This window comes from Piliocolobus tephrosceles, chromosome 4, assembly GCF_002776525.5.
Source record: "Piliocolobus tephrosceles isolate RC106 chromosome 4, ASM277652v3, whole genome shotgun sequence".
NCBI lineage: Eukaryota > Metazoa > Chordata > Mammalia > Primates > Cercopithecidae > Piliocolobus > Piliocolobus tephrosceles.
This window is the reverse complement of record NC_045437.1, coordinates 139,523,355-139,535,336: the sequence shown is the minus strand read 5'-3', so window position 1 is coordinate 139,535,336 and position 11,982 is coordinate 139,523,355. Positions and strand designations below refer to the sequence as shown.

Here is an 11,982-nt window from a genome sequence, read left to right as displayed (position 1 = left end):
TGTGTGAGTCAGAGATGCACCTGGGACAGCTAATGTGGAGTCCATTTTTATCCCCTACCATCAGGCTGACCGCTCTACATCAATGAACAGGCTCTTGTGGTACACCGGGAGGGCCAGGTACAGCAGGAGGCAGAGGGCACCCTGTATGTGGAGGAGACCTGGGCCAGGGATGCTGACATCTAAACCTGCTGGGCCACCAACCTTCAGGGCACTGGTCTGGCCACCACCCATGTCCACATGACTCGAGATCCTGGTGTCTCCTCTACCCCTTCCTAGCTCCCTCCCTGGCCACAGGCATCTGGATGTGGAGCAATAGGCAGAATCAGGGGTAGGTACCTGTGGGAACCTCAGTGTTTCTGATGCCAAAGAGGGGCCCCGCAGTGCAGAAGGTGGCTTCTCATTCATTCCTCACACTCCCCCACCCCATCACTCTGTTTTCACTGCTCACTTCAACCTCAGCCTCACTCCAAGCCTTGGTCTATTTTGAAGCTCATCCTTTAATCCAGGCTTCACCCTAGCCCCAGGCCCCACATCCACAGTTAGGGCAAAGCAAGGGCCAGTGGGGCTTTGGTACTTGAGGAGGGTGCCCAGAACCATGAGTGGGCTACCCAGGCCCCAGGATTTATTCTTCAGAGATCCCTGCCACTGGCAGAAGTCCTCAGCGAAGACCCCCCTCCCCGCTCTCCCAGAAAAACACAGAAGCCATGTAAATAAGGTGCTGCATGTTCTGTTGAGTTTCCATACATTGTCTGTCCCAGAGTGAGAAGTTGATCTCCTTCCCACATCCACCACAGGCTGCATGAGGGAAGCCTGGCTCCCCACAGCTTGCTCCTTCTCCAGCTCTGCCCCTCTCAATTACAACAATGTTTTCTAAAGCGCATTCTGCAGCCTGATGTGCCTGTGAGGTGAGAGGTGTGGGAGGGACAGAAGCTTTGCTCAAAGAGGTTTGGGAGAGGCTGGATACTCAGCTCCCTCCTTGTAAGTTTGTCACACACGTTGGCATATTAAAGGTTCCGAGAAGTCATGCAGGTTGCTGACCTGTTTAGGTGTCCCCAGATAACTTGGCCACCAATCGTGTCTACTCCTGGACATTAGTCCAATAAACTAGTGTATCTTAGATGTACTTTGCAAAAAGCTTCATGAAAAAGTAATGTGATTCCCTCCAGAGCTTTCCTCGAGGCTCCCGGGTGACCTGTCTGACCAAGGCTGGAAAATCGGCACCGCACTGCCCTAGCCTCACCTCTTCCCCGATTTGGCTGGGGAAATGGAGAAACACAGTCACCTCTGAACTTCTAAACCTAGAAACAGAAGGAGACTGTACACAGGGGAATACAGAAGGCAGTCTCGGATAATGTCACTACAGAATGACTGATGAAAAATGCAGATTGACTGTTCTGATGCTGGCTTAGGGCCTGGGGCTGAAGCTGGGGACCTTGAGCAAGGCCCTTTGACTCCTGTGATCTGTTTGCCCTGTTGCCAATGAGAAATAGGAACCTGCTTCAAGGATCTTATGAGGACCAGGGGAGGGAGGGGCATGGAAAGTCTTTGATGCAAATGCTCTATGCAGAACAGGAGTTATAATTATAGTCTCCAGTAGACCTGAAGCTTCCTGAGAAGGATCTGAAATCCACAGACTATCAGGACTGGTCGGCCTGCTGAGGTTAGTTACTCTAGCCACCCCTTGTCACTGATGGGGAAGCTGAGCGCCAGGTTGTAAAAGCCTGGGCCTGGGATCAGGGGCAGTGGGAGGAAGAGTTAAGGCAGACAGCAGGAGTGAAAAAGAAACTAAGTGGGTGAGGGCCAGGGAGAGGAAGATTAAGTCAGGAAGATTAAGTTACAGATCTGATCTTCCAGAGCCTGAAGAGAAAAACAGAGCAAAGGATAAGACCTGGATGACAGATGAGATCTAGATTTGACTCTGGGAACTGCTCCATGCCTCAGTTTCCTCATCTGTGCAGGGATGAGGTTCCAGCTCTGACAGATGAATGGACTCAGAACCACCAAGCTGGCCACTGTGCCCAGGTGGCACCAAGACTGAAGGGCCAGGAGCGCTGAAGGGATGTGCCTTGCCTGGTAAAGGAAGAGGAGCTCTGGCTACTGCCCCTTAGTAGACCCAACTCTGGCCCAGGAACAGAACCTCAGGTGGGGAGGCTGCCTGGCCCTGTCAGCCCCAAGGGCCTTCAGAGACCCCCACCCTGCCACTCACCTTTCCCACTCTGATTTGCCGTGTTTGTCCACACTCCTCCCCAACCCCTACTCTGGCCTTCAGACAATCCTAGAATGGGACACTGCAGTGACAGAAGAGTCATTTGAGTAGTCCCCCCACCATTTTAGTGCAGGGGATAAACTGAGGCTGTGAGCAGGCCAGGGTGGAGTAGGAACACCTAGAGGAAGTTGACAAGTCAGTGAGTTGGCAGCAGATCTGACAGGCGGGGACCTGGGGCTGTCTCCTTTATGTCAGATGGCCAACGTGACACAGGCTGCCCCTGGGAAAGCCTCGGAACTTCTCGGATTGGGACAGAGTGTCGGGGGAGGGAGGAAATGTCTCTTCTTGCTTATTCCCTAGGCCAACTCAAGGGAAGACACTTCTCGGGGCCTCCAAAGCCCTGTGGGTGATTCCATGTAACCCAAGAACCCAGGGCTCACTGGGCACACACCCTGGCTCCCCATCTCGCTCCCACCCTCGTTCCTTCCTGGAAAAGAACTGAGAGGCTCCTGCTGTCTTCTCCAGAAAAACCTTGGAAGGAGCTGTGACTTCAGGCTTCGTGGTAGGCCTAGGCCTTGCACCCTATGTGGCGAGGAAGGAGACCTCAGTGGGAGTGACAGGGGCCAGGGGGAAGGCGGGCGAGGCATTGGCCCCGAGGACTCGGTACAACAGCTCCTCCTTCTCCTGCTGGAGCTGTCGCCGCAGCTGCACCTCCTTCTCCAGGGCCTCACGCGTGAGAAGCAGGTCTTCTGAGAGCTGCCTGTGGATGCACACAGAGCCCAGGGTTGCCTACTGGGAGCAGGTACCACAGAGACCGACCCATTCCCCCAGGGAGCCTTCCTTAGATGGACCAGCAGCCTGCTGCAGGGTCTCCACCGCCCTCCTTGCTGGCCTGTATACAAGAGGCAATTCAATCTCTTGACCAAGGAGCGTGGGCCTCACAGACAGGCGGGCATTCTGAGCTGCTCCAAATTTCTGCTCCACCACTTAGCTATATAATCTTGAACAAGTTATTCATTCTTCTTAAATTTCAGGCTCCTCATTTGTAAAACGGGAAGAAGAAGAAGAATAGGACCCAGCTTTTAGAGTAATTATGAGGATTAGATGAGAAAATATGTACAGTATTCAATAAATTATGTCTGACACATGATACTAGCTCTTATACTAAGTTCTAGGAACTGATTCATTCCACTTAGGCCTGGTGCATGATCAGTTTCCTGTTTCCTCTTCCCTGTATTGGGCTTTCCCATGGAGTACACTCAGCCAGGACGGAGACAAACAGATACTCATCAAGGCATTGGGACTTTGGTTTCCGGGCAGGGCTGCCCCCTTGGGTTTCCTGACTCCCAGGGAAAGAGGAGCCACATTCCCTAAATAGGCCCCGGGCCCACCTGTCAGTCCATTCCTCAGGTCCCTCTAAGACTCTCCCAACTGGAAATTTTGGCACAAAGGGTGGGGACGGGAGGAAAGGAGGCAGGAAGACAGCTACCTTGACAGGACCACCTGGTTGCGGCTTCGGACGTGGAGGTCCTCATTCTCCTGTTGCAGGGTCGTGATTTTTTCCTCCAATATCAGATTTTTCTCTTTCTATAACACATCAGAATGAGCTCAGAAAGCTGCCAAACTCATGCTGCACGATGTGTGCTGTCACCTCCCTCTTATCTGTGGTCACTGAAAGCACTGATTCATTCTAGACTATATGTTACATTTCATGGAGCAATAAGGTAACTTAGAAAAAAAAAACTAAAAAATTAACAAAGGGCTGCTGACTTTTTGCCACAGGAGAATGTTAAAAAAAATTACAGGCCCTACCATCTCATATCACCATGAGTTCATGGAAGAAAGAATATTTTTTGTTCTCCAAAAGTCAGAAGGATATGATCTATATAAATAAAATTAAGTTTGTCTGTTATGTGTTTCCACAAAAATGGGTGAACAAAATCTACAGGGAATGTTTGAGATGATCTGATTAAAATAAAGCTCTGTGGGTGATTCCATGTCACGTGACTCGGCCTATGTTAAGTGCTTAAAATGCTTTATCTCTGTATCCGAATAACACCTTTTGAGACATGTACTAGCACGACAGATGAGGAGACTGTGGTTTGGATAGGTTGAGTCACTTGTGCTAAGTGGAAGGTTTGCTATGTGCACCTAGTTCTCTCTGAATCCAGAACGTGAGCACGTGACTCAAGCCCCCAGGACTCACTGGGCACACACCCTGGCTCCCCATCTCATTCCCACCCTGTTTCCTTCCTGAGAAAAGAACTGATGGTGATATGAGATGGTAGTGCCTGTAAGATTTTTTTTTTTTTGAGATGGAGTCTCGCTCTGTCGCCCAGGCTGGAGTGCAGTGGCCGGATCTCAGCTCACTGCAAGCTCCGCCTCCCGGGTTTACGCCATTCTCCTGCCTCAGCCTCCCAAGTAACTAGGACTACAGGAGCCCGCCACATCGCCCGGCTAGTTTTTTTGTATTTTTTTTAGTAGAGACGGGGTTTCACCGTGTTAGTCAGGATGGTCTCGATCTCCTGACCTCGTGATCCACCCGTCTTGGCCTCCCAAAGTGCTGGGATTACAGGCTTGAGCCACCGCGCCCGGCCTTTTTTTTTTTTTTTTTAACATTCTCCTGTGGCAAAATTAAAAGTCAGCAGCTTTTTGTTAATTCCTTAGTTTTATTTTTTAATTATAAGTTGTATGGCACACAGGAGGCCAGGGAGACTTCTTCCAGAGCAACATAATCTCCGCTTAGATTCAACCCTAGGGTTTCTGAGGCTTCTGTCCTCCTGTGTTCTCAATGCTACCTGCCCTAGTGTCACCCAAGCTACAGCAACATCAGTAGCCTCGAAAGGCACAGGACTCAGATGATAAGGAGCCACTGCTTGACCCAGCCTGGCCACAGACCATGCTCAGTGGTCAGAACAGGTGGCAGGTCAAAGCTGGAGTGAACCAGGCTGCGACCTCCTTAAACCACCTCCTTTCTGCACGCTTTACAAAGGAAACACCCAGAAAGCGGGAGCCTGAGGCTGCATCCCCCAGCCACTCCCAGCCACAGACCACTGTTTCCATGAGGATCAGCCGCTTGTCCAGCTCATGAATACGCTCATTCTTCATCTCAATGACAAAGTGTAAGCTCTCCAGCTCCTGCTCCCAGAACTGGCTGGGGCTCCCATAATCCTAGACGGGGAGAGAGTGACCTCATTAGGCCAGTATGCTACCTCCCTCCTCCCCATTCTGCCAGAAACTCAGTTGGACTTTCACAAGTCACCCACCTTCCTCTCTCAGCCTATGTTAAGTGCTTAAAATGCTTTATCTCTGTATCCGAATAACACCTTTTGAGACATGTACTAGCACCACAGACATGTACTAGCAACACAGAGGAGACTGTGGTTTGGATAGTTTGAGTCACTTGTGCTAAGTGGAAGGTTTGCTATGTGCACCTAGTTCTCTCTGAATGCAGAATGTGAGCACTTTACTATTCCAGATGCTGCTCTCTGGGCCTTAATTTTCCCATCAGTGAAATGGGAACTCTTTTATTTCCAGGCCCTTGTGTAGGTAAGAGTGTCAGGTCTGAGTCTTGTCCTTGAAGAGGGGCTGGTGTTTCCTGTTGCCTGGCCCTGACTTCCCTGGAGATTCAAGGAGGAAAAGCCCCCAGGGTGCTGCCACCTACCTGGATATGCTTCTTATAGTTTCGGCTCATAATGGACTCCTCCACCCTCTTCATTTTGGCCTGGAAAGCCTCCAGCTGTGAGGTCAGTCTGTCTATGGTCTCCTGGAGCAGGGAGTGGGATGGAGACAATCAAAGCCTGCCTCATAAAGGCTATAGGTGAACTTCGCCACATCCCAGAGGGAGAACAGTTTTGGATTCTTCTATCTGTCTTTGGTCTACCCTATAAGACAATGCAAGATCAACATACTTCGACCACTGCTTGAGATCTACCAGCCCTTACAGTGAGAATTGCATGCTGGAAAGAGAAAGAAAGAAGAGAAAAGAAAAGAGGAAAGAAGAGAAAAGAAAAGAGGAAAGAAGAGAAAAGAAAAGAGGAAAGAAAAGAAGAGTGGAAGGGAGGGGAGGGGGAGGGAAGGGAAAGGGCAGGGAGAGGGAAGGGGAGGAGGTGGGAAGAGGAGAAGGAGAGAGAGGGAGAGGGGAGGGGAAGGGGGAGGGGGATGCGGAAAGGGAGGGGGAGGGAGAGGGAGAAGGAGAGGAGACAAAAGGAACACACCAACCCCACCTCTTGCTTTAATGCCTTTAATGGCTCCCCATACTGTAGGGGACAATGTCCTGGTATAAAAGATCATTGTTAGCCTGGCATTCAAAACCCATCCAAATGAGGCTCAATGAATTTTTCCAAGCTCACCCCTCACTGCTCCTTCTATACACCCTCTACTGCAGCCAAACATCACAATACTCCCCCAGCTTCAGGGTACATTCTTATCTCCAAACTGTTTCACTGCCAAGAACTTCCTCTACTTGAACCAACTGTGATCATTACCGTTAGGATAGAGCACAACTCCTTAAGATGGCTCGCCAGCTCCCACTCTGACCCTTGCTCACTTCCTTAGCCTTAGTCCCCTCTCCCACTGAAACTCATGCCCCATGCATCCTGGACATCTTTCAGTTCCTCCGGTATCCCATATTTTCCCTTTTTCCTCCATGTCTTTGAACACATTGCTTTTTTTCTGCCTGGGGCACCGTTCCTATCCTTCTTTACCAAAGAATTCCAACCCATCCTTCAGACTCCAGCTTAGATCTCACTCCTTCTAGGAAATCTTTCTGCACAGCCACATTGAGTCAGATGCTTCCCTGCATCCTTCCACAGGTCTATGTGCATCCACCCATGAATCTATCACACTGTGGCACCTGGCCCATGCCTCTCCAAGATCTTCCTAATAGTCCCTGGGAAAATAGGCCCAACTCAATTTCAAACCCAGCCTTCTTGAGCTAATAGCCTGGTTACCACATGTAGGGGCCTGGATACACAGAAGACAATCACCTCAGCCCCTCACTCCTAGGCACACGTAATCAGTTTTGGCAGCCTTGGGGCTCTATGCTGCTTTCCCACTGGTTCTCCCCTGCCCTCACCCGAGACTGACATGACCCAGCCCCTCTCACCTGCTGGGCAGCACTGGCCTCCTGGAAAGAGTGGGTAAGTGCTTCTTTCTCCTGTTCATATGAGGCCCGGATGACTGTAGGGAAAGGAGAACTCCATAAACTCAGACACCTCTCCCCAAAGCCTCTGGCAGGCCCCTTGATGGTCAGAAAGGTCCAGATGATTACCTGGGGCCCATAGAGGCCAGGAGTCTGGGAATGGTCTTATTCATCCTTCTATCTCCTAGGCTTGCTTAGGGGCTGTGCCAGAAATGTACTAGGTATTTAATAAAACCTCATGGAAATTGAAATAAACTATAGCCTGGGGGGAAGCCTACCAGATTGCGGGTGCCATGCACATCTCACTAAGGCTAAGATCCAAAGATCTTGCAGCAAGCATGTTCATCTAAGACCACCTCAGGCCATGGAAAATGCAGAGGACAAGGCTTTGTAAACTGGACTAGCCAAATCACAAAATCATTAAATCCTTAGTTGTCAAACTAAAGCACAAAACTGCGGTAGGTACATTAGATTTGTGGCTAGGAAATCCACTTGGTCCTGGCTCTGCCTTTCCAAAACTGAGAGACCTTGAGAAGATCACATCAGACATCTAAAAGTCCTGTTATCTCAGCTGTGAAATGGGATCAATAAACTGGGTTGGACTGTCTCAAAGGGGTCATTTGAGGATAACATGAGAAGGACGTGCAAGGGCTTTACAGACAGGGCAGTGCTGTACACAGCTGAAATTATCGTCATTCCCCAAATCCATACAGTTGTATGTATCATCCCACCTCCTTCATAAAGTTCCTTTTGGAAAATTCCAACCTTGTCTCAGCTGAGAGAAGACAATAGGCAGATGACAATCAACGGGCAGAATGGGAAATAGAACAGAGGAGACATGAAAGTTTAATACAGCCAAAGAGCCAGGTATACAGCAGTGATGAAAAAAATAATGTTCAAGGCCGGGCGCAGTGACTCATGCCTGTTATCCCAGCACTTTGGGAGGCTGAGGTGGAAGGATTACTTGAGGTCAGGAGTTTGAGACCAGCCTGGCCGACATGGCAAAACTCTGTCTCTACTAAAAACACAAAAATTAGCCGGGTGTGGTGGCACAAGTCTGTAGTTCCAGCTACTCAGGAGGCTGAGGCTGAGGCAGGAGAATGGCTTAAACTTGGGAGGCAGAAGTTGCAGTAAGCTGAGATCATACCACTGCACTCCAGCCTGGGCAACAGAGACTCTGTCTCCAAAAAAAAAAAAAAAGAAAGAAAGAAAGAAAGAAAGAAAAAAAGAAAAAAATAATGTTCAGTGATATAATGGTGGTAGAGTAGTAAAAAATTGATAAGAATAGTTATATAAAAAAAGTTATAGCCTTAACTTTTTAAAAATATTGGCCTAATTTGTTAATTTGCCTATCCAGGCAGATTCTGGTTTCAGGTAAGATGAAGGAAGCACACTTTATCCTGGTTTTCCTACTGAATTAGCTAAAAAACCTGGACAGAATGAATTCTGCAGTTATTTGCAGACTGAAAAGTAAATGGTAGCAGCAGACTGAGTAAGAAGACCAGATTTGAAATACTACTGACTTGACAGATTTAAACAAACCCAGAATCTCATGTATTTAAAGATTAAAAATGTCTAGGATACAACCCCAAATTTCTCAGCATACAATACAAAATTACTCAGCCTAAAAAGAAGCAGAAAAAAAAACCTCCCTTGAGAAAAGATATTAAACAGATGCCTACACTGAGATCCTATAGATGTAGGAATTATTAACAGAATTTTTATAGTAACCAGTAGAAAAAGACTCCAAGAAGTATGGGTGTTCTGCCACTGATGGCAAGAAGGAAAAAGAGAAAAGGAAAGTAAGAGTGAACATACTTTTAGGAATTATAGAAAAATAGAAAGTCTTAGGAAATAAATAGAGTTATTAAGAAGAACCAAAAGGAAATTTTAGAACTAAAAAGTACAATAAGTGAAATAAAAACTCGCTAGGTGGAATCAATGGCAGAATGGAGATGAGATAAGAAAGAGCCAGTGAACTTCAAAATAGATCAATAGAAATTATCCGATCTGGACAGCAGAGAGGAAAAAAAGATTAGAAAAAAAAAAAAAAAAATGAACAGAGCTTCAGAGACCTGTAAGATAATGCCCAAATATCTAACATTTCTATCATCGCAGTCAAAGAATCGGAGGAAAAAGGGTGCAGTCCAAAAAAATAAAAAATAAAAAAAAAATCGAAGAAAGAATGAATATTCCACAAATTTTCCAAAACATAAACCTACAGATTAAAGATCACTGAACTCCAAAGTAAGCCCAAAAAAATCCGCACCCAGACACATCATTTCCAAAAGCTAATGACACAGAAAAGGTGTGGAATGGAACCAGACAAAAATGGTACACTACGTATAGGGAACAACAGCTTGAATAACTATGTTTCTCATCAGAAACCTTAGAGACCAGAAGAAAAAAATTTTAAAATTGCTGAAAAATGTTGATGTTCATAATGTTGGGCTGAGGTCTACCATTTTAGGATGTGTTTTCTGTTTGTTCTTGCTGACCTTTATCCTCTGTTTTCCCTTTCCTGCTTTCTTCTGGAGTACAAAACCAAAATAATAAGCTCAGAATCCCATATGCAGTGAAAATATCCTTCAGGAAAGAAGATTAAATTGAGACATCCTCAGACGAAGGAAACTTAGAATTCATCACCAGCGAACCTGCTCTAAAAGAATTACTAAAGGAAATTCTTCAAATGAAACCAGAGGGAAACTTGAAACTTCAAGAATGTAGGAAGAGTAACAGAACTGGTAAAGAACTAAGTAAATACAACAGACTATTCCTCTTCTCTTGAGCTCTCTAAAATATGATTGATGATTAAATGCAAAAATTATAACCTTGTCTGATGGGGCATTAGATGTATGTAGATGTAATACATAAGATAAATGTAACAAAAATGGGAGAGAACAGAGGAATCTACATGATGGTAAGCTTTCTACATTCCATGAGATGTGATAAAATAGCATTTCTAGACCGGGCGTGGTGGCTTACACCTGTAATCCCAGCACTCTGGGAGGCTGAGATGGGTGGATCATCTGAGGTCAGGAGTTCTAGACCAGACTGGCCAACATGGTGAAATCTGGTCTCTACTAAAAATACAAAAATTAGCTGGGCCTGGTGGTGGGTGCCTGCAATCCTAGTTACTTGGGCGGCTGAGGCAGGAGAATCGCTTGAACCCAGGAGGCGGAGTTTGCAATGAGCCCAGCTCATGCCACTGCACTCCAGCCTGGGTGACTGAGCGAGACTCTGTCTCAAAAAAAAAAAAAAGCAACGCTAAGTAGATTGTTAAGTATATCGTAATTCTTAGAGCAACCACTAAAAAAAAATACAGAGATACAGTAAGACAATAAATAAGTTAAAATGGAATACTAAAAAATGTTTAAATACTCTGAAAGAAAACAGGAAAGGGAAAACAGAGGATAAAGATCAGTGAGAACAAACAGAAAACACATCCTAAAATGGTAGACCTCAACCCAACATTATGAACATCAGCATTCTCAATAACAACAGTAAATTAAATGGCTTAAACATACCAAATAAAAGACAGAGGATATCAGAATGGGTTTTTAAAAACCCACCTCATGGTATCATTCACACCCCAAACCTCAGTATCATGTACTATACCCATGTAACAAAGCTGCATGTGTGCCCTGAATCTAAAATTAAAGTCGGAAAAAAAAAAAAAAAAAAAACACCCACCAACAATGTGCTATTTACAAGAAACCCAGTTTAAATATATCTTTTAGGTAGGTAATAAGTAAAAGGGTGGAAAAAGAAACACTAATCAAAAGAAAGTCATAGTAGCTATATTATTTTCAGATAAAGAGCTGAAAGGAGAAATAGACAAATATGCATTATAATTGGAGACTTCAACACTCCTCAGCACTCCACATAAAACAGTGAGAAAATCATCAAGAATACAGAACTCAATGCTACCATCAACCAAACTTTATCTAATTGATTTATTTCTAGAATACTCAACCCAACAATAGCAGAAAACACATTCCTTTCAAGTATACATGAAACAAGATAGACCATACCCTGAGTCATAAAACAAAACTTAACGAACTATAAAAGCAGCAAAATACAAACTATGTTCTCTGACTGTAATGCAATCAAACTGGAAATCAAATAATAGAAAGAGAACCAGAAAATCTCCCAACACTTGGGAATACAATTCTACATATTCAATGCCAGAGAGGAAGTCTCAAGGAAAATAAGACTGAAAATATTTTGAACTCAACAAAATGAAAATAAAAACATCAATTTGTGGGATTCAGGTAAGGCAGAGTTTAGGCAAAAATTTATAGTTTTAACTGTTTATATTAGAAAAGGAGGGCCGGGCGCGGTGGCTCAAGCTTATAATCCCAGCACTTTGGGAGGCCGAGACGGGCGGATCACGAGGTCAGGAGATCAAGACCATCCTGGCTAACACGGTGAAACCCCGTCTCTACTAAAAAATACAAAAAACTAGCCGGGCGAGGTGGCGGTGCTTGTAGTCCCAGCTACTCGGGAGGCTGAGGCAGGAGAATGGCGTGAACCCGGGAGGCGGAGCTTGCAGTGAGCTGAGATCCGGCCACTGCACTGCAGCTTGGGTGACAGAGCGAGACTCCGTCTCAAAAAAAAAAAAAAAAAAAAA

At 46.0% G+C, this 11,982-nt stretch overlaps 1 protein-coding gene across 2 annotated transcripts in view; it reads right to left on the bottom strand.

The window, feature by feature from the left end:
* Positions 1-705: 705 nt before the first annotated feature.
* CCDC69 (coiled-coil domain containing 69) overlaps positions 706-11,982 on the bottom strand; it is a 44,655-nt gene continuing 33,378 nt past the window's right edge. For both annotated transcript variants that reach the window (XM_023227088.2, XM_023227089.3), the window contains exons 5-9: positions 7,314-7,387; positions 5,871-5,972; positions 5,258-5,377; positions 3,696-3,793; positions 706-2,966 (exon numbers count right to left, since the gene is read on the bottom strand). In XM_023227088.2, the coding sequence (XP_023082856.1) occupies positions 2,789-2,966; positions 3,696-3,793; positions 5,258-5,377; positions 5,871-5,972; positions 7,314-7,387 (572 nt within the window). In that variant the 3' untranslated portion in view covers positions 706-2,788. The remainder of the gene's footprint in view (positions 2,967-3,695; positions 3,794-5,257; positions 5,378-5,870; positions 5,973-7,313; positions 7,388-11,982) is intronic.